The 22,500-nt window shown below is 36.5% G+C and overlaps 3 protein-coding genes across 4 annotated transcripts in view; 1 reads left to right on the forward strand and 2 right to left on the reverse strand.

Annotated features, from left to right (window-relative positions):
• Window positions 1-2,903: 2,903 nt before the first annotated feature.
• dck (deoxycytidine kinase) lies at window positions 2,904-12,042 on the reverse strand. The gene is made up of 7 exons (XM_058414774.1): window positions 11,853-12,042; window positions 11,006-11,121; window positions 7,497-7,690; window positions 6,097-6,244; window positions 5,611-5,726; window positions 5,172-5,271; window positions 2,904-4,714 (listed from the first exon to the last, which is right to left on the reverse strand). The coding sequence occupies exons 1-7, from the start codon at window positions 11,941-11,943 to the stop codon at window positions 4,688-4,690; spliced, it is 792 nt and encodes a 263-aa protein (XP_058270757.1). The 5' UTR covers window positions 11,944-12,042; the 3' UTR covers window positions 2,904-4,687.
• A 222-nt stretch (window positions 12,043-12,264) lies between these two features.
• Window positions 12,265-20,774, reverse strand: mob1bb (MOB kinase activator 1Bb). The gene is made up of 6 exons (XM_058414775.1): window positions 20,575-20,774; window positions 18,529-18,695; window positions 17,114-17,207; window positions 14,157-14,290; window positions 13,764-13,927; window positions 12,265-13,428 (listed from the first exon to the last, which is right to left on the reverse strand). Exons 1-6 carry the CDS (start codon window positions 20,586-20,588, stop codon window positions 13,351-13,353), a joined length of 651 nt encoding a protein of 216 aa, XP_058270758.1. The 5' UTR covers window positions 20,589-20,774; the 3' UTR covers window positions 12,265-13,350.
• A 1,702-nt stretch (window positions 20,775-22,476) lies between these two features.
• Window positions 22,477-22,500, forward strand: part of cacfd1 (calcium channel flower domain containing 1) — an 11,302-nt gene continuing 11,278 nt past the window's right edge. The window contains exon 1 of one of the 2 annotated variants that reach the window (XM_058414778.1): window positions 22,477-22,500. This exon is cut by the window's right edge and continues 631 nt beyond it. The gene's annotated coding sequence lies outside the window, so the exon portion shown is untranslated. The other variant, XM_058414777.1, reaches the window with a different exon arrangement.

A 22,500-nucleotide genomic window follows, 5' to 3' on the forward strand; every position in this document is an offset into this window, starting at 1 on the left:
AGCGCTCTCCCTCCTCCAGCGTGACGCGCACGATCGAGAGAGAGAGAGAGAGAGAGAGAGAGAGACTATTGGCACTAAACAAATAGTAGTGAGCAAGATGAGCAGCCCCTTGAAAGGTACAGAAACCAACCTTTCCTACAAAGAGTTGAAGAAATGAATAAAGAAATCAAATTGAATGTGGTCCAATACCAACAAGACATTTAGTGTATTGGGATTAGCAGATGTTTCTTACTGAATGTGGGATTTACCACATTCAGGGTATGCCTTGTGTATATATATATCTACATATTTGCTTTTATAACTGCTTTCAGCCTCTCATGTTGTCTGAGCAGCTTTTGGATCCTTGGATCCACATCTGCTCCATGCATACATCCATAAGTCTAAATGCTTCCCCTTTCTCTATATACCTGCTCTCTAAGTGAGGTTAAATCATGACATTGCTTTTCATATCACTCCTATGCTGATGTCTCATTTGAACCTTTATCCCCCTCAGACACTCATGTTCCTGCTTATCTAGCACAACATCTCACTGTGGATGTCAGCTCATCATTTGAAGCTAAATGAGGTTGTATAAGAATGAAGTTGGATATATCCGTGTATATGTATCTCCACATCAAGAGCATGTCATCACCTTAGGAAACTCCTGAATTGCACACTCTGATAATGTGCAGAATGGTGTGGTTCCACACAATCAGTTATTGCTCTCTGTTCATGTCGCAACTCTGACTTGATCATGTAGGTTTCTTCTGAGGTCACTCAGGTGCTTGAGAAATCTTTTGTCATCTAGAGATTGGACTATTGCAGCACACTTTTGAATACTCTGCAACTGATCCCTGTGTTCAGCTTCCCTAAGGTCTACCATGGCTGTGTTCCCTCCACTGGCCCAACCTGCCTGCATCAGGGTAAATATGCTGAAGCTTACCTACAAAATCTGGACTGACACCCAGGTGGTGGAATGAACTTGGCCTGGCTGTCCAAACAGGTGAGTCACTGGCTTTTTTCAAACGAATACTGAAGACTCACCTTTTCATCAAGAACTTAAATCGACATAACTTATATATATATATATATATATATATATATATATATATAAAAAAAAAACCTGTTCTGTCTTCTTTGCTGTACTAGCTCTCGCATTAAATCCCATATAACAGGCTTAGTCTTATGATATTCTTAGCCTATAGTCTATTTGCAGAAGCGTGAGGACATGACAGAGGCTCCAGTGCACTACTGTAAGTAGTGCTGGTTAAGACCTCCTAAATGTTGTAAATATAAATGTAATGTCTTACACTACCTTCAATAAGATCTGCATAGTAAAAAAGGTCAAAACATAGATTTTGGTTTGCTCCAAACTATTTTCTCTTGCGTTATGATTTTAATGTGGTATTATTTTTGAATGCTTGTAAAATATGTGCATTTATCTTTTTACCAAGATATTCATTAGGAATGCAAACATTTCCAGTCAACTTTATATAGGAAAAAACACTTCGAAACAGCATGCTTGTAGATGGATTGGCTACACTAAAATGTCTGGGTATGAATAGGTGTGTGCATGTGTGGGTACAAGATGGCATGTAAAAAACTGGTACCTTTGCCAGGGTGTATTCTTGTCTGGAGTGTTCCTGTGATATGCTCCAGATCCACTCTAACAGTGACTCAGACAAAGCATTTATTATAGATGAATGAAAAGTATAAAAGTAATTGTTTGATGACTTTTGATTACTCTATGTAGCACCTAACCTGGGATTAGGGAGCAAAATCCTAAACCCCTAAATTCTAAAAATACAATACACTACACGGTGTGCAGAAGCTATCATGCAGTGCATGTACATAGAGAGAAGGAAGTCACAAACTAATCCCTAATAAATATAGAGTGCACTATATAGGGTGTAGAAGCCTTTTCATGTTTTACCCTATGTGGTGCACTCACTGTATCTGAGAAACAGGGATTCACAAACTGATCCCTGCTGGCCAAAAGATGTATAATACGAGCTGAAGAAGCCAATTAGTTAAGATGCTATAAAGTGCACTATGTAAGGCATGTAGGAAGCTAAATATCAAATGACTGACACCAATGCCAGTTTATTTCAGTTGGCTTCAACTGAGCAAAGAAACTTGCATCTATATGGTTTCATCTGATTTTTTTTTTTTTAATCCATTTGGGATCTTTACCACTTACCTGTTGAAATCATTTAGATTTCCACTATTTTAATCTTTTGGAACCATTTGCACAGTAAAAAAACAGCTTTTCCCTTAAGGATGAGAATACATTTTTTCCTTTTGAGTAAGCCAAACAAATCCCACACAGCTTACTCAAAACATGGTAGTCAGCCCATTCTTGAAAACAACCTAATTTCCCACTAGAATCAGCCTGAAATGTTTATAAAAGCTTTCCAAGAAGAACTTAAGAGAAACTGCAGCCTGACAGCTCTTAATCTTTCCATTGTTATATTAACATGATTTATGGATTTTTGAGCAAGATTAGTAAGACATAGCTACGCACAATAAATTGTTCACTATTATTATTATTATTATTATTAATAATAATATTATTATTATTATTATTATTATAAATGATCAGTAATTATCATTTAATCAACTGAGCATAGACTGCAGGCCAAGGTCATCTCTTTTGCTTTACAGAAATAGGTTTGCAAACTGTATCATAAAATATCCAATAAAGGCATATTTTCTTCTAATTTATCAATATAAACAATATTTAAGGAAACTGACATGAATGCTTAGAGATCCTCCTGGTGGTCACTGTGTACAAAGGTCAAAGAAAAGAGAGACAGAGAGAGAAATGATGACCAGTCATTTATCCTGTTACTTTTATGAAAAACACATATATCATACAGAATATAATTTGTATAACATTTTTATGGCCAGTAGAGAAACTGAGCTAAGCATCAATTTTCCTTTTCTAATACTGAGGTTATACAATTATGCAAGATTTGTAAACCGCTTCATTTGGAACACAATATGTTTTGCCAGGATTTATAACTAATTTCATGACTTTCATGAGATTAGGATAGAGACTTGATTGGTAGAGTTGACTTTTTGTAGTTTATTTGCTATTTTGATTATCACTAAATGATTAAAAAAGGCATTTCAGTTTAATGGTTCACTGCAGTTTATTCGTAATAAGTTGTTTTTATAGGACATGTTGTTCCCATAATAGCACCAAAATTGCAATCAGTGTATAAACTGAATATAGCATGTGCTTTTTGTGTTTACACCTGCATTTTTGCTCCATGTTCTGAGTAATATGTGCATGAAAATATGTTCTTATTTTTGAATTAGTAAGCAAAACACCAACCATAACAAACCAATTGTGCCCTTTGGCAGATTTAATGGAAAAGTGTATGCCTAACAGGACTAAACAAAGGTAATCCAATATATATACTGTTATATATATACACTTCTGAACAAAATCTTAAGACCAGGGGAAACATTACACGTATTCGCATTTTGCGAATCCTAACCAGGTTGAAAGTACTGCTTGAAAATGCCAGAAGAAGAAACAAGAGCAAGAGAGAAAAAATAAAGAGCAGGCAATTTATTGAAAACTGAACTCAAACAGGCTGTTTATCAGCTGATCAATAGCCTTTAAAAGTTAAAAAAGTGGCAGTGGCTTTGAAAGTGGCAGGATTGTTGAGCTGCACAAGCAAGGCCTCTCACAACGCACCATCGCTGTCAAGGTTGTATGCAGTAAGACAGTCATTTTAAATTTCTTAAAAGATTTTAAGAGTTATGGGACAAAAAAGTCAAGTGATAGACCCAAAGAATTTCACATGCACTGAGCAGGAGGATCTGATGGGCTGTCCATCAAGACACAGGAAGATTGTCGTCCCAAATAAAGGCCCTTACTGATTCTGACTGCAGCCCAATAACCATAAGACGGCATCTGTGAGAGAAGGGCTTAAAGGACAAAAAACGGCCACGTCTCTTCCCATGCCACAAACTTGCCTGTTTTGCCTCAGTATGTCCAGGAGCTCAGTGATACCCTGGTCGAGATCTGGGAGGAGATACCCTAGGACACCATCTGTCGCCTTATTAGGAGCATGCCCCAACTTTGTCAGGCATGCATACAAACTACTGAGTTCCATTTCGAGTTGCTGCATTGAAATTTCAGCAAAATGGACTAGCCTGCTGCATCATTTTTTCACTTTGATTTTCAGGGTGTCTTTGAATTCAGCCCTCTGTAGGTTTTTCATTTCCATCAAACAATGTGGCATCCTTTCATTTCTAACACATTACCCAGTCCATATCAGTATAGATATCCAGCATGATATTTTTCCCCATTGAGATCTGATGTGTTTTCAAAATGTTCCTTTAATTCCTTTGAGGAGTACCTTATTTTTTAATGCTCATGATGTTCATGTTACAGCTCTGTACAGCTCTTTCTTGCCAAGCTTGCAATATACTTTACTATAACCATAGCCTGAAATCTTTATTTTCAATTCCATTAAATTTTCAATCCAATATGATTTACATCCAGTACTGAGATTAGAGTGAAGGGGCTAACATTACAGGCAACTTCATTGTCAAGTCCAAGAATATATTGCTGTAGTTAAAGTTATACTGCTAAAACAATAAAATCAATAATACAATACAATAATCAATAATGTTACACACAGAGACACACACAGACACAAACAAATACATCCAGTTATACTCCTGTGAGTCAGAGAGAGCTGAGAAAGTCTTTCACCTGTGGAGAAAAAAGGAACAACATTGTAGTCTACAACATTTACATGTTCAGAACACTTATCTGATATGAAAGACAAAAAGATTGTGTATCTATGAAAAGGGTGTATATATGTGAATGAAAGTGTTCTCTTCTCTATCTCTGCAAGTATCACTGTTCTCTCTGTGCAATTACTCCTGTCTCCCCCTTCAAACAAATAAATCTAATCATTTAACTCGGCTTCATTAGGAACACCTCCATCTTTAACACACAGACAGTAAATGGGTACATATTCAGCATGCAGTGCTGCACACTCTTTCGTTCAGTCTTGTAGTTGTAGTTTTAAATAGAAACTTTAAGCTACCTAAATACACTCTTCCTATGAAAGAATGCCATATTCATTGTGGCATTTTGTGTGCGTGTGCGTGCATGCATAATTATGAGTATGAGGGAGAGGGAAAGACAGGAAGAGTGTTGCTACCTTTTCAATCATGTCTGCACATTTGATTTTATTGCCTTTAAAGTCATCATTGACGTCCAGTGTGAGAACAGGAACCTCACAAAGATAGTCAAAGTCCATACTGCACAACACATACAAACACATACAATATACACATAAGTACCATAAGTATAATGCATACATATACACAATGTTTTGAATAGACTTTGCTCATCCACAAAATAGGGGAAAAAATGTAATCTCAGATTTCGTCAGTGGCATGATTGTTGGTGCCACACGGGCTGGTTTGAATACTTTTAGCTTGTAGTTAAATAATCACTCCATACAGTTGTGGTGAGCTGAAAAATCTCGGAGACTGAGCATAAAACAAGCAGTCATGACCTTGAAATCTTTAGATTGTTGTCCATTAGTACACAGTGTTCAGTGTATGGGTCAGGGTCCTGTGTGTGTGTGTGTGTACCTCAGGGTCTTGTGCTGCAGCCAGCACTCGTGTTTGTAATGTAGTTTCTCGAGATACTCCAGTGGAATCCCTTGCTCTTCCTCTCTGCCTCTAATGTGCAACCTCTCCAGACACCTCTAAGCAACACACACATACATACACAAATATTCATTATCAAATAAATTTGACCTTCTCCTCATCTTCTTAAATGAAACTGTGATTTACACTGGTCTTTTCTTTTTTTGTCTTATTATCCTAAAGACCTTACTAAACTCAAACAAATAAAGAAATTGAAATCAGTTCATTCAAATAAAATTGTTATAAAACTATAAAACAAATATAACTATCTGATCGTTGTGATCCATTGTGCTGCTTCTCGCAACTTTTTAAGAAAAGTTAAGCTTTAAAACATTTCTCAATTTCCCCACATTTAATGGATATATATAAGGTTAAAGGTAAAGGGTTTTTTTAATCTAGCATAGTTTGAGTTAAGGAATGTGTGTGTACCTCTGGTTTAGCCCGCAGGTAAATAATGCCATCCAGCTCAATGTGCTGGCCGAATTGTTTATGCAACCAGCTGTGCCAGTCCTGGTAAATGGCCCACTCAGTCTCATTTAAGCACTCACTCTCATACAAATTCGCTGCAAAGATGTACCTGCAAGAGAGACAGAGACTCAGATTTCAACACAATCTGAAATCTCATCAGATCAAGCAAATAATATATAAGTAGATAAACACTTATTTTACTTTGCAGATTTCTCTGATCCCTTTTTTTAAGGGGGGTGGATCTTTGAAGGTCAACTGATTATGGTGTGAAAGTTAGCCACACCCACATCACTAACAGCAGCACTGTCTCTGACATTTACAACTATGGGATGCATTATGGTATGATAAAGAAATAATCAACAATGAAAGTTCATCTACAAACAATTCAACTGCACTGAAAACAATGAATTGCTTTTATAAGCTTTTTAATGTTGACTCAGCGAAATGTGCCCTAAGATGTGGCATAAATCACAAAACAAAAAAATCCTCAGCTAATAGAAAGAAAAAAAAACAAGCGAATTAAAAGTGTGAATCTGTAAAAGTGTGAAATTCATTTGATTCTCATTATTTGCATTTGTAAAATATACATTTTTTCCTTATTCATATTTTGCTAGTGGATTTTATTATTAGTGCTGCTTGCGTTGGAGTATTTATTGTGCATAATTCTAGTTTCAGGACACTTTTTTGGATTGCATGTTTTTGCCCCATTGTCAAGAGACGTACCTCAAAAAAAAAAAAAAGGCCTATAGAAAATGAATACGGAATAAAACACAGGTGCCACAACTTGTACGTCATTTTACATGTACGATACATTTAAATTTCATATGTATAATTTATTTCCCATTTATTTATTTATGTAAAGATAAGTGAAAAGAGAAAGCTGAATTGAATTGAGTAGACACGGCATATACCCACTGTGTTTTAATAACATTTCTCCGGGTCCATATGCAATAATAGAATATTTTGGACATCCCCCAAACCCTGTTTAGATTTACAATGTTAACAGGGAAACTTCGGCACCTAATGTGCACACATGTAGCTCCCCCTATTGATCGGTACGTGCAGCTGCAAGCACTGCGCACATTTTCTACAGAAATATAAATTTTAGTTTTATTTGAAACAAAATTGACCTTCATACAACACATACAACTGTGTGTAAGAAGTGTGCATTTATGTGAAAATAATGACATTGGTGGCAAGATTTGAAATAATTATACAATGGACATGTTCTTAATTTAAAGTTATATTTCATGGCTAAAACTGAATTCATATCAGTTATATATCATTTATATCTATATATATATATAAAACTCATATAAATACATCTTGGACCCCCACCCCACAGCCCCATCCCAACCCACCTATCACTGTACACAGATCTTTCGAAGAACTGCACTGGGTTCTCAGCGTGGCGCAGTTTCCCATTGGCCGAGTTGATTTGGGCACGCACACGGCTCATGCATGCATAACTCTGGAATGTGTAAGCCCAGCGTTCTGGCTTCTCGTACATCATCTGCAGCACGTTCCCCCCACTCTTCTGAGATGTGGTCAGCTCCTGACACACACACACAAACAAACAAACAAAGAAGTTCACTCTCTGAACGTGGGGCCTTTTAAAATAAATTCATTTAAAAATTAGATTAATTATTTCAATGTCAGTTCATCCCCTGTACTGAAAAATATACTTTGTTTTTTTCATTTATTATTTAGGCAAAATGCATTCTAGCATGAGCTCTGGTAAATAACTTAAAAACACTATCACACACTTTTCTGATTTTCCTACAGGTTATCAGAGTTTATGTCATATATTACTCATTTGAGCAGGAACAAGAAACATATTTAAAGCAAAAGGTTTTCAATATTGATACAAAAATGCATCTATACTAATGTTCTATTTACTTCAAATGAAACGTCATTTCAAGACATGTTTGGCATGTAAATACTGTAATGAAGAAGCTCATTTTTGACACCTGACATGTTCAGTTGATTTGGCTGCATTAACGGTAAATAGAACATTTGGGTAAATGTGATTTCCAAACTCCTCCTGTAAGTCATCATGCACTGCTACCTCTGAAGCTTTGGATTAAAGAACAATATTGCTTTGTAACAAAAACCTCTGTGGTAGAACTCAGAGGTAGAACTCTGTGGTAGTGTACAGTTGTTGACTATACCATCTGCTGACTCTCAAGGGACATGTGTGGTGTGGTGTATTATTGCATCCCACAGCTGTTGATGGTAATACATTTGCAGAACATGAACAACAGTTGCTCTGAGTGGCTAAGTCCATAGTGGCAGCAAAATGATAATAACATTTTTTTCTCCTAAATATTACAAGGAAGAAACCATCCATGTTTCTTACAAGTCAGAGTAGCTATGTTTTAACTCTGTTTTCGAGTTTAATAAAAAAAAAAAAGCTAAAGCATTTTATAAATATACTAATCCATGTACCTTGTGAAATAAAGTATGGAAAACTGGTTCTACATTCCAACAGACAAGGCTGTTTTATTGCCAGCAAGCATATTTCAGAAATAAGGCAGCTGATTTGCAATGTGCTTTATAGTAGAATATTGTAATCTTTTTCTTTCAGCATTGAGAGCATTTTCTCTGCCACATACTGCAAATTCTAGCCTTGTGAGCTTGTGTGCAATATGTCTCTATTGTTCCCTAACTATGGCCAGACATGAAAAATGCTTGTTGTGTACATTTAAATATGTACATTTTTTAACCAAAATAAATAAATGAATGAATGAATGAATAAATAAATAAATAAATAAAATCATTTGAGCAACTAAGGAGAATTGCATCACATGCTCACTTTCCTTATTTTGTCACTTTTATTCCTCTCCCTTCTTAAATATCCTGGTTTTGTCTTCATTGTCTGTGTGTTTCATACACTATATTGCCAAAAGTTTTGGGACACCACTTCAAATCATTTAATTCAGGTGTTTCAGTCACTTCCGTTGCCACAGGCGTATAAAATCAAGCACCTAGGCATGCAGTGCTTCTACAAACATTTCTGAAAGACTGGGTCACTCTCAGGAGCTCAAATGTGTTCAAATGTGGTACCGTGATAGGTTGCCATCTGTGCAATAAATCCATTTGTGAAATTTCCTCACTATTAAATATTCCATGTTATAACAAAGTGGAAGCAACTGGGAACAACAGCAACTCAGCTACGAAGTGGTAGGCCATGTAAAATCACAGAGCGAGGTCAGCACATGCTGAGGTGCACAGTGCGCAGAAGCCACCAACTTTCTGCAGAATCAATAGCTACAGACGTCCAAACTTTGTGTGGCGTTCAGATTAGCTCAAGAACAGTGCATAGAGAGCTTCATGGAATGGGTTTTCATGGCCGGGAAGCTGCATCCAAGCCTTACATCACCAAGTGCCATGCAAAGCGTTGGATGCAGTGGTGTAAAGCACGCCACCACTGGACTCTAAAGCAGTGGAGACATGTTTTCTGTAGTGACCAATCACGCTTCTCTGTTTGCCAATCTGATGGACGAGTCTGCGTTTTGCGGTTGCCAGGAGAATGGTACTTGCCTGGACGCATTGTGCCAAGTGTAAAGTTTGGTGGAGGTTATCGTGTTAGGTTGTTTTTCAGGGGCTGGGCTTGGCCCCTTAGTTCCAGTGAAAGGAACTCTTAATGCTTCAGCATACCAAGACATTTAGGACAATTTCATGCTACCAACTTTGTGGGAACAGTTTGGGGATGACCCCTTCCTGTTTCAACATGACTGCACACCACTGCAAAAAGCAAGGTCCATAGAGCGAGTTTGGTGTGGAGGAACTTGACTGGCCTGCACAGAGTCCTGACCTCAACCCGATAGAACACCTCTGGGATGAATTAGAGCAGAGTCTGTGAGCCAGGCCTTCTTGTCCAACATCAGTGTCTTACAACCTTACAAATGCGCATAAACACACTCCTAAAACTTGAAGCTGTTATAGCTGCAAAGGGTGTGCCAACTCCATATTAAACCCTACAAATTAAGAATGGGATGTCATTAAAATTCATGTGTATGTAAAGGCAGATGTCCCAAAACATTTGGCAGTATAGTGTAGCTTCAACACCACAGTGGGTGGTGGCAATGCTCCTAGTAAAGGTGAGTGAAACAGAATTTTCCCAGCAAAGATTTACTGTAGGAAAAACATTTCTCTCCTACTTTACTATAGTGTACAACAAAACAAACATTCTAGTGTTTTAGATTAGATGAATAATTTGTGAAACCATCAGACATTTTAAAGGACTTCATAGCTGTTAAAATTTAGGCAGCTGCATAACATTTACAGCTAGATTCCTTCTGAGAAGATGAAAGTCAAAGCTACCTAGATAACTTTGGATAACCAGAACAGGCTAAATTATATCAACCATCAAAAATACAGTACCATAAGCAATGAATTTTAAACTTTAGAACTGTTATCCTCTACATTAAATGTTCCCACATTCAACATATCTCTCGTGTTTGTTGCAATGTAAATATATATATATATATATTTGTCCTAACACTCACTCAAAAGCGAACAGCTGTACAATATTTAAGAAGTAGTATAATATTCTCTGAGGGCGTGGTTGATGGGGTGACTGACAGGTTTGGACATGACAATTGAGTCTCATGAACGCGTACACACTTTCACTACACACTTTAAGCTCTTTTTTATTCATGTTGAGGTCTGATGTACTGTATACGGTCATTAGTTTAGTATTGGACTGCGTTTGCCTGCAACCCGGATGTTACTTTGTGATTCGAACCTAAAAGCAGAATGATTGACAGCCTTTAAATACTAAATAATCTGGGTATGGTGTTATTATAACAATGACTTCAATATAATGGCCAACACGTGCACACATAACTTTAATTTTTTCCCTTACCTCAAATTCGCCATGTTGGGTTTGTACATTGCACCATCTGGCGATGGGCTCGGGCACCACTTCCCACTCTTTATCATGTTGCTCCAGCAGGCGGACAAACGTTGACTTTCCCGCCGCTAAAGACAAACATATATAATGAAACGGAAACCACCGAGTTACCATGTAATTAAACTATTCACTTATTATCTATTTAGTTATCGCATGAGTTAATCAGGCTGTAGAATTCATGTGCAGTGTTTAAAAGTGTCACTTATATATATACAGTATATACACACATGTACACACTGTACATAACAGAAGACTGCTTCCGCTCAGTTTATTCTTAACCCGCTTCCCTCACTATAAACTCATCTAAATCTCTTCTCCAGACTGGAACAAGCTCTTTTCGAAGTACGAGACATTTTAATAAATAGTTAAATATTTAAATAGTTAAATATAATAAAATTTATTAAAAGTCCAGTACGTGTCAAAATGTCAAAAAAAACTGACAAGGTGTGAGCGCGGTTGAATTTCGGGGCTTTGTTAAAGAAATAGATATCAATACAAGCAATAAGTCATTTTAAGTCCTACTACAACATATATTATATTTACATAATGATCTATGTAGTTATCACATCAATTGATCTAGTGAAAAAATTAATGTGCACTATTCAGAAGTGTCTCTTATAATGTTAATATACTATATATATATATATATATATATATATATATATATATATATATTTTTTTTTTAAAAAAGTCAATTAGAGTCCAAACTTAAGCTGTTATTGAACCATCCATTAATACACAATCTCTTTTATAGCAAAAAAAAGGGCTGCTTCTGCCCAGTGTAATAATCACCACTCACCGATATTTCCTTCAATAGACACCCGTTTTAATCTCTTCTCCAGACTATCGTTTAGAGGACTGGAACAAGCTCTTTTCGGAGTACGAGACATTTTAATCAATTAATTAATTATTTCTTTTTTAAAGCATATGCCCCTTAAACGTCTGTAATGTCAAAAACACCGGGAACGAGTGAGCGCGGGTTGAATTTTGGCGCTTTTTAGAGAAAAGGGAAATAATAAATATAACCAATGGCGGATGAGATTACCTCAATGGGAACGGTTGTGATTGGTTAGCAAATTGATCCGTTGAGCAGTGAGCACGCTGATTGGCCAGACACAGTAGGCGGGGCGTTTCGAGCTGAATGATACGACCATATATAAGAAAAGCAATGAAGTTGCGGATGCTTGATAATAATACACAGTATTTATTACTGTAGATAAACAGTCACAGATTTTTATTTTATTTTTTAAAAATACCCTTTCCCACAGCCACCTTTATACATATTAGAACTAGATAAAAATGCCTTTAATATTATACGTTCTAAGGAAAAAATATCCATCTCATTGTCAATATTAAATATTGATTCAACAGCAATCATTGGTTGGCACATATTATGGTAATATCTGTTTAAATTACTCTGAACAAGCTAAGTTAAATAAATAGTCAACTGAGAAAGCTTTGTAAAGAACTATTACCAAAAAAAAAAACAAAGTCAAATGTTGGGAAAATAAACAAAACATCAGGAATTAGGAATTCTTAATTCATATTTCTGACAATAGCAAGAAAAATAAACAATACAAATTAGTGGTGTAGTGAAATCTAGCAAAGACAGCGATCTACACACAGCTACAACACTGGAGTGTAATAGGATCTGAGGTATAAAAAAAAGAGAAGTGGATAAAACCTGGCCAGATAAACATTCGCATTATGAAATATAGGTAATAGTAATATAATAACAAATAATCAGAATCATTCAGCATAGTAATTGCATATGAAAATAGACTATAAGTGTCATTCTTTCCAGTATTTGTTTACTGTTACGATCACTTGCATTGACATGCTCACAGACATCCTCAAACAAACACGCAAGCAAACCATCAGATATTAATAGACTGGCACCATTACATCTCACTGCTGTTGGATTTGTCCCAACAAACTGAAAAAAATAATGTTTTGAGGTGGACAAAAATTAATGAGCAACACTGTAATCTATTATGTTGTATCCTTTAAACAATTTCTGGTTTAAAAAGGTCAGAAAACTATGGTTTACTGATGAAACTATAAATAAACAAACATCTAATTAAAGGCTGTAAAATTGTGCGACTACCAAAGGACTCTAGCTAACTCCCTTTTCGGCCAGTAGCATTGTGCTAGCCCAGTTTAGGTTATTACAGAATGGCCTCCCCTGTTGCCCAGCTAATGTTAGCTCAGCATGTGCTCTAGAGAATAAATCAGAGTAAAGAGGACAAAAGCAACCCAGAGAGGCAGAAAAAGACAAGATGGAGATCAGTAACCATCTATCTGTCTTTGGTTGTCAGTTTGTCAATCAGCTCTTGAAGTGGTGCAAGTTCCTTGCGGTCAATTAGGTTAAACTCCTGCATAAAAAAAAACAACACCACACCAATACAAAAACAAATGTTAGAAGAAAATAAAATACAAATGTCACACAAATACTGTCAAAAATGTCTGACCATCATCAGTAGAATGTGTTTGTGTCCTAAAACCACTCCCTGTAAACTATTGAACAGTATTTGAAACTAAGATTAAGAATTTGTTATTTTTAATTACTCTTCCCTGTCTATCTCAATATAACAAACACGAATGCTACTATAGTATTTAAATAATAATAATAATAATAATAATAAAGTATATACACATTATTATTATTATTAAAATGTCAGAGTTTTGAAAAACCAAACCAACATAGTACCTGGACAAAAAAGATGAAGTGTTTAAAGGATGTGTTGAGGTGTGCCTCCTCCTGCAGCTGCATGACTGAGTCAAAGTGTTGGTGGTAAATGTGAGCATATACACGAAAGAGACGCTTCAAAATGGTCTTGGCTACAGACATGAAGTTCTTGGGAAAGGGGACACCTGAAGGATGCAAGAGACAGTGAAAAGCAATCAGATAAATAACAGAAATGAAAAACATTTGGATTTAATTTACACCGAAAAATAACAAGCCTTGAGAATGAGAAAGGTTTCCTATTCAATACAAACATAAAAATAATAATTATTATTAGTTTTTATTATATTATTCATTCCAGTGTCTGTCAATTCTGATACTGTTTCTGTGATTCAAACAAAATCTTAGCATAATTACCAATTTTGGATGGGAAGAGAGTTTCATCATCAAGCTGATCCTGCACCCAGGTCATTAGGTAGTCAATATATTTAGGAGCTGAGCATTTGATTGGCTTTTTGATGTTTGTACCATCAGCCCAGTGATATTCATATCTGTGAAGGAAACAGGTGAACACACACAGGCTGTCATATGACTGTCTCCAGGCTATGGCTATTTCGATATTATTAAACATATAGGGTTCTTAATGCCACAAACATAAGAAGTACACTCTATGTTCATACTGCATAACTGTGTACTAAAACTAACCAGTTACAATTATAAAATATTTTTCTGCCAATTAATACAAACAATTACATTTATTTAATTATTTTCTATTAACCAGAATGTTTGGGGTTGTATTCTACTGACAGCCATGGGCTACAAAGAGTTGCCAAAGAAACTCAAGACTTAAGTCTTGCAAGGTTCCAGTCAGAAGAGGGATATAAAAGGATATCGAAGGCACTGAATACTGGCATGGAACACTGTCAAAACCATCATCAATAAGTGCTGAAAATGTGGCACTTTAGAGACATTTCAAAGATTAGGACTATCCTCCAAATTTAATAAGAGGACGAGGAGAAAATTGATCAGGGAGGCTATCAAAAAGGTCTATCAGCAACAATGAAGTAACTCCCGGAATTTCTGGCGGGTACTGGTCACTCCTTACATGTGACTAGCATCTCCTGTACTCTCCACAAGTCTGGGCTGTGGGGTAGAGGGGGGCAAGACGGAAGCTGTTTCTTAAAAAAATTAATATGCAAGCCCAACTGAATTATGCCAAAAGATTTATCAGTCACCCCAAACCATGTGGGAAAATGTGTTATAGTCTGACAAAAAGTTTTAACTTTTATAATTCTATAAGGAATGTTCGGTTCAAAGCCAGTACAGAACATCATCCAAGAAACACCATACCCACATGGTGGGGGTAGCATTATGCTTTTAGGGTTGATTCTCTTCAGCTGGGCCAGGGGCAACCAAATCAACCACGACATAGCTTCACAAAATAAAAATCAAAGTCATGGAATGGACCAGTCAGAGCCCAGACCTCAATTCTATTGAAAACCTATGGAATTGCCTAAAAAGAACCAGACACACCACTGTCTTTATATTTAAAAAAAAAAAAAAAAAAAAAAGGCAAAAAAAATCGCAAGTGTGTATAAAAACAACCCAGAATTACTTTGATGACAGCTTGGCACAATCATGGCATTCTTTCAACAGATTCACCTGGAGTTAATTTGTGACATTTCTTGCCTTGTTAATGTAATCAGTTGTCTTGTCTACTGTGTCAGTAGACCTATATGTGTAAAACCATCAAACATTATGATAAAACTGTCTCTCATGAGGACTGTACCAGGAAAGGAAGACCAAGAGCTTCCCATGCTGCAGAATATAAGTTTATTAGAGTTACCAGACTTAGAAACCACCAATTTACAACACCCCAGATTACAGCCCACAGAAATGCTTCTCAGAGTTCAAGTAGCATATATTTCAATGTCCACTGTTCAGAGAAGACTGGCAAAGAAACCATTACTTTAGAAGAACTTGCAGTAGAGACTTGCTTGGGCCATGAAACACAAGGAACTGATATTAGATCAATGGAAAACTGACATTTGGTCTGATCCTTAATGTGAGATTTTTGGTTCTAACAGCCATGTCTTTGTTAGACATAAAGAGGGTGAATGGATGGTTCCTGAAGGTGTGTTTCCCACTGTGAAGGTCTGGGAGTGCTTTGCTTTGCTGGTGACACTGTTAGTGACTTAGTCAAAATTAAGGGCATAATTAAACAGCATGGCTACAACAGCATTTTGCAGTGACATGCTATCCCATCTGCTTTGCACTTAGTGGGGACATCATTTGGTTTCCAAAAGGACAATGACCCAAAACACACCTCTAGATTATATGAGAGCTATTTGTCTAAGAAGGAGAGTGATGGATCATTTGGACCAGAGAGTGAAGGAAAAGCAGCCAACAAGTGCTCAGCATCTCTGGAAACTCCTTCAAGGTTGTTGTAAAACCATTCCAGGTGACTACCTCATGAGGCTGACTGAGAGAATGCCAAGAGCGTGCAAAGCTGTGATCAAAGCAAAAGGTGGCTACATTTTCTTGGTAAATTTAACACGTTTTTGTTGACTACATAATTCCATATTTGTTCTGTCATAATTACGTCTCTAATAATGTCTTCAGTATTAATATACAATGTTAAATAACAATAACAATAAAGAAAAACCATTGAATAAAGTGTGTTCAAATTGTGGACTGGTCGTGTCGATCAAAATTTTAGCTTTTCAGTTCCATTTCAATCTGTTAAGCCCCTCTGGTGGCAGACCACCCAATTTCTTGTTGAGCAAAAGTAATACACTCAGTTGAATATCACTTAATTTAATATCACCTTCTTGTAATAACTGCAACAAGCTTAAACCCTGGAACATCACCAAACTTCTGCATTCTTATTTTGTGATGCTTTTTTGGTAGTTTCCTTCTTTAATCTCCTTTTTAGGAGGTTAAGTACATGGTTAATTGGATTAAGGCCTGGTAATTGACTTGACTAGTCTAAAACCTTTTACTTTACTTCCTGTTGGGGAATAATGCATACTTATGTCACCCCTGAAATTATAAATCAGTTAAACCAGGGCCCAGGGCATACAAGATCTCTGTTTCAAATGCCAAAAAAACTAGGTTTGGTATAGGATGTTTTTATACACTTTCTGGAAAATAAAAAATGTATTATCACAGGTGACATGAGACACCTCTCACTCCATTGTTTTTATATGTTTGAGGATATTTGAATATGTATGTCTCAGCCTCTGTATAACAACCTTTTGGCCTTTGTAATGGAATACTTGTATGCTGAGGGATGTAGCCCAATGCTCTAGCTATCTGTAACAGACTCTTTCATATACTTTCTCTCTCTCTCTCACACACACACACACACTTACTTGGGTCCTGCTGACATAACTGGACAGCTGTTCTCAGAGCAAAAGTCTGTGATAGTCCCATACAACATGTTGATCTGGTTAAAGAAGTCCACAGCTGCACACATGCAAAATATAAATGTGTTATAAAGCATCTTTAATTCCTGTGTATTAAACATGAGTACAGCTGTCATAGAAAGTAATTACATGTGTGTTCACTGGTAATAGATTAAAAAAAGAATCCTGTATTTGGAATTTTGTCAATTCAAGTAGTTTTTCACAAAAAAAAGAAGCTGCAACAAAATCAGGAATTTTTGGCCATATAAATCACCAAAAAAACTCTGTGAAATCCTGTAGGGAAATAAAGTCATGTCACAAGACACAACAGGACAAAGAATCCCGCTTAATATTCAGGGCATAGCCAAGCACAGCTGAACACATAGCTCTCAAAACAGAAAGGCGTCCGAACTCACTAATAACAATAGCACTAACAACACCAAAACACCAAAGCAAAGTATCAACCCATTTAAACACCATAACGGCAAACACCAAAGATAAATGAATAAATGGATTCATGCTTTTTATTACAACACAAGACACCTTATTTAAATGCAACATTGCTGGAAACAACAAGCATTGCTTTAATTTGTGGGTTAAAAAAATGAATTTACCAACTCAAACATCCCGATAATATTCAGTGCTTTTACTCCATAAGAAAATTTGCAGAGGATGCAGACCAAAAAAATGCATATAAAAATCCAATGCACTGGCATCTTTTTTAAAATTGCCGTGATGTCATGTTTCACTGGTTTAACACGTGTGCATACTCAGTTCTCATTTCTTAACAACTTCCAACAGCTGATACTCTGATTCTGTGCCCAAGTCTAACAAGCAGAACTGAACCCCAACAACATGGGAGGTGGTTGACCTTTACCCAAACAAGTCCCGACCTTCTTATTACTAACATTTGACCTTACTAATGAAACTGCTTTTCTTTTGGCAAATGCAGACATTCCACACTTAAAGCACAAAGTTTAAGGTATTGATCTTAGATCTTTTTACCTCTTTTTTAATAATTAAACCCTGCTTTGAATTTAATTCCCCATGGCACTGCAGTGCACTATTTTCAGTGCTTGGGAACTGAGTATCTAAAATACATTCAATTTTAATCACAATCCTGAGCCATAATCGGGGACATGGATGTAATCAGAGAAGGAAAAAAGGCCTGAAAACCTCAGAGGAGACCAGGAAGCACCGTCATCCATATAAAAAAAACACCATTCATAGTTTCTTAGCTTTTGCAACACACTGCTTCTAATCTATAACAAAACTATTTGGGCTTCTTAGAGAAATATTGCGGAATCTTAGATGTACTTTTGGACCACACCTTGTGATGGGACTTCTATGGAAATGGAAAGCGCATAATGGCTAACACTTACTATTCACTGCAACCCATTCATTCAGATCTTCTCCATCTGGCAACATGACGGCCATGCGCAGGTTCCCACTGCCCAGTGTCGCCTCGGCATGTTTCAGCAGCTCATACTGGTGGGAACCTTCCGGAATGTTCTTCTTGGGCTTGAATGTCCTGGATGAGCGATTTCCACTTAGAAGAAGAGAAAAAAACTTCAGTTTTGCTTTAGTATAACTGAAGAATTATTAGATACTTATTATAAACTTAATTGCAAGAGTAACAACACGTTTGAGAAAATGAAATGTGCAAAAGTTGTTATAACTATGGATTTGACTAACCTTATTTACTTCATACAATTATTCAACTAACAGTCCACGACTAGTTGCTGGCAAAACAGTTAAACATTTTGGCGATACTTTAAGCTAAATAAGTCAAAGTATATTAAAAAAAATCACAAACATTGTGATTTGAAACTGGCTAATCATATGAGTATTAAACTGTAGCTAGCTAGCATTTACTGAGGTTAAGCCGGCTGCTCTTCCTGAAAGCATAGTTCATCTAGCTCAACGGTGTCCAGTCTTATCCGCAAAGAGCCAATGTGGGTACAAGTTTCAATTCGAACTATTAAGCCAGACCTGAGTCAAGATGCATGATTAAACAGATGGAATCAGGTTTCCTGCTTGATTGGAATGAAAACCTGCACCCACACCATTCCTTTGCACCTCTGCTCTGGCCGCACATAAAATTTTGTGGAGCTGCATAAAACGTTGTGTCTCATAAAAAAATTTGGCACACTGATTGGGTACGGATTCTATGTACTACAAACCAAATTTTGGGCAAGTGCCGCCATGGCTGTAGTGCAGGGATCCTCACATCTGGCCCATGAGATCCACTTTCCTGCAGAGTTTAGCTCTAAACTTAATCAAACACACCTGAGCATACTAATCAATGTCTTCAGGATCATTAGAAAATCACAGGTAGAGGAGTTTGATCAGGGTTGGAGCTAAACTCTGCAGTGCATTGGCCCTCCAGGGCAGAATTTCAGGAACCCTGGTCTAATGCCACCATCGGGTTATACTTGGAAGTATGTTTATATTCATAACTTTTAAACTGTGTGTCCAAAATATAAAATCCTTGTATGCCTGGTTTCCCTGGGTTGAGACATGTTCAACACACATTATTACTTCAATTTCAGCAATGCCACCCTGCCGCCCATTTGTACATCTATACCAGGGATGTCCAATCTTATTATCCGCACCGGTGCAGGTTTTCATACCAATCACCTGTTTAATCAGCTGATCTTGGCTTTCAGGTGACTCAGGTGTGGCTTCTGCTTGGTTGCAATAAAAAACCTCACCCAAATGCTAGAGTGAAATTAATTGAGGAAATTTGATATATTATTTTACTTCAGCAGTAAGATGAATTATAGTATGAATATTTTGGTCTAAGAGGCTTCTTCTTCTATAATTGAAAAATATATTTATGGTTAGATTTATATAATAATAATAATAATAATAATAATAATAATAATAATAACAGATGTTGTTTTTATTTCTCTTAATACTTTATGGCGTCTTGATGTTTAAAGGATTATAAAAACCTTTATCCTGAACACTAAATACTGTGAACTGTAGAGTTTTCGTGTTGTCACATATTGATTTAAAATTTCCGCTTTCAGCGCTATTACCGTGAAGCCTGTAAAAGCCGCGCCCCTGAATTTATTCGCACCCAGACTCCCCCGTGCTTTCGGCTGGCTTGACTGCAGCTAGCGTCCACCATGCAAAACAGTACAGTTAACTTACATAAAGAACAGCTGGCCTGAACAAACCGGGAAGATTTTGTTATTTATGCCAGTGTTAGGTCAGTTTTACACCAGCTGTTAACTGGTTAAAGGTAGCGAGATTTGTCCAGCTAAGCTAGTATTAGCAACCTGGGTGGCTAAGCTGTAGCAGAAAAAACACAGCAGCTACTTTCTGCTAATCGCCTCGCAAGTTAAACCTAGGTACGGGTTCAGTGAAGTGAGCTGAAAAGTGTTAAATGAATTTAGAAGTTTAGATCAGTAAATACTCACAATAAGAAACTCATCCTCGTGTGCTGATGTTCGGCTCGGAGAGAGACACAGCTGTGTTCCGTGTGCGCAGTCAGATCTCTCACACACGCGCTCTCACACACACTTTCACGCACTCTCGCACACTCTCACACACTCTCACGTGCTCTCACACACACACTCTCACACAAATTAGAGTGCAGCGACCCAGCTAGATCAGCTTCTTCAGACCTCTTCAAACACTTCTATGATCAGGGTTCATATCTCATTATTATATCACTAACATATTTTCATTGAACAACAAACACGTGGACTGTAGCCACGTCAACACTACTAGTGTATTTATTATTAATACACTACTAATATTATTACTTTAATAAATATGTAGTAGACGAAAGAAGTAAAGGGGAAAAACAATGATCAGCGTTGACCCACATCTGTCCACATCAACATTTCTTTTAACTTAATCTGACGGATTCAATTCAATTTATTTGTATCGCGCCTTTTACAAAGGACATTGTCTCAAAGCAGCTTAAAAAAACGTAGAGGAACAGAGAAAGGAGAAAAAATTCTTAAACTAAATTATTAACCTATTTTATCCCTCAGAAGGGAACCCATCCTCATTTGGGTGACACTGGACAGTAAATAATGTAACTGTAACTAAATAATGTCCTTTCAACAGCAACCAAGGGCCCATGAGGAACTATTAGGTCAGTGTAGTTTCTGAGTTTATTATAGGCACTAATTCCTTGATGTCGCAAGCAGATGTAACGGCAGAATTCTAAGACGGATTGCACTAGCTATATCAAATACCAAATTGCTTTTCTTTAAATGTCACACATTCGTTAAACTAACAAACATTCCCCAAATATTATTATTATTATTATTATTATTATAGAAAAGATGAACAATTTCAGCTATTGGCTTACATTAACTAAAACACCAACACAAAACTAACTGCACATAATAATGTCATTACAGTATACCAGTAAGAAAAGATATATAATTCAGTGGATAAAGTATACCCTTGTTCACAATATGCTCATGCTTTTAGCACTCTTAGCACTTTGACATTATAGTTACAGTTGTGGAAGGGTCATAATCAAATGTCCAGAAGACTGTTTCCTCTCAAGGGAGTTTTACAAAGGTTTTAAGAGGAGTAAAACACTCACCCATAGAGTCTAGAGGTGAATAGAGGATCTATAACACTGTGACCCAAACTGTGTTAAGTAGAAAAGCATGCCTGAAAGCATTCACAACCTTGAGGTGGATGACAGCAGAAACCCACGACATCAGGTTCTACTACTGTCAGCCTAAAAGGTATTTCAATGGCAGAGGAATCAAGAAGTGTGTGTGTGTGTATATATATATATAAATATAAAAAAACTTCATAAATCAAATAAAAACTTTTTTTAAGTCTTTAGTTGAACCACAATTCAAAAGCAATGTCTGATTTTCATTAGTCAATTTTCAGTGAATTTTTTTATTTATTATTACTTTTGTCAGTTTCAAGTTATGTCACTGACCATTGTGGGTTTTTCTTTCTTAAATAGAAAGGTACCAACAATGAAAACTGCCATTGCAGTTAATAAAATAAACAAACAAACAAATAAATAAATAAATAAAAAATTATACCCAGGGGGCAATTTAAGGCACGCGGTTAATAAAGATCTATGCAAATACGAAATAAAATAAAATAACAAATAAAAAATTGTTGTAATGATAAATGTCTGTTTGTGCAAAAAAGCTCGAGTAAACGTCTGTATAAAATATATATAAACTGTAAATAAATATAAACTGTTTAAACTGAAAATAGGTATCTGTGTGTGTGTGTGTGTAAGTAAATTCATCATTAGTGTGTGGGACAGTGTCTTAAATGCCTGCGCAATGACGAGGAATTTTGACGCACTTGAATGTGCGACTCGCCGAAGTGACGCAATTGTTTAGCTC

The sequence above is a fragment of the Hemibagrus wyckioides genome, linkage group LG18 (genome assembly GCF_019097595.1).
Source record: "Hemibagrus wyckioides isolate EC202008001 linkage group LG18, SWU_Hwy_1.0, whole genome shotgun sequence".
Taxonomy (NCBI): Eukaryota; Metazoa; Chordata; class Actinopteri; order Siluriformes; family Bagridae; genus Hemibagrus; species Hemibagrus wyckioides.

Excerpts from the sequence above, each read along its gene's own strand:
- mob1bb (XM_058414775.1), bottom strand. Across the intron at positions 17,208-18,528 it reads TGAATGGGTTGCAGTGAATA|CTGTGGACTTCTTTAACCAG; the intron begins GTAAGTGTTAGC and ends GCATGTGTGCAG. Across the intron at positions 13,928-14,156 it reads TCTCTTCCCATCCAAAATTG|GTGTCCCCTTTCCCAAGAAC; the intron begins GTAATTATGCTA and ends TGCATCCTTCAG.
- dck (XM_058414774.1), bottom strand. The coding sequence starts at position 11,943 with ATGTCTCGTACTCCGAAAAGAGCTTGTTCCAGTCCTCTAAACGATAGT. Across the intron at positions 6,245-7,496 it reads AGATCTGTGTACAGTGATAG|GTACATCTTTGCAGCGAATT; the intron begins GTGGGTTGGGAT and ends TCTCTCTTGCAG. Across the intron at positions 5,272-5,610 it reads CTGCAGCACAAGACCCTGAG|TATGGACTTTGACTATCTTT; the intron begins GTACACACACAC and ends TGTGTTGTGCAG.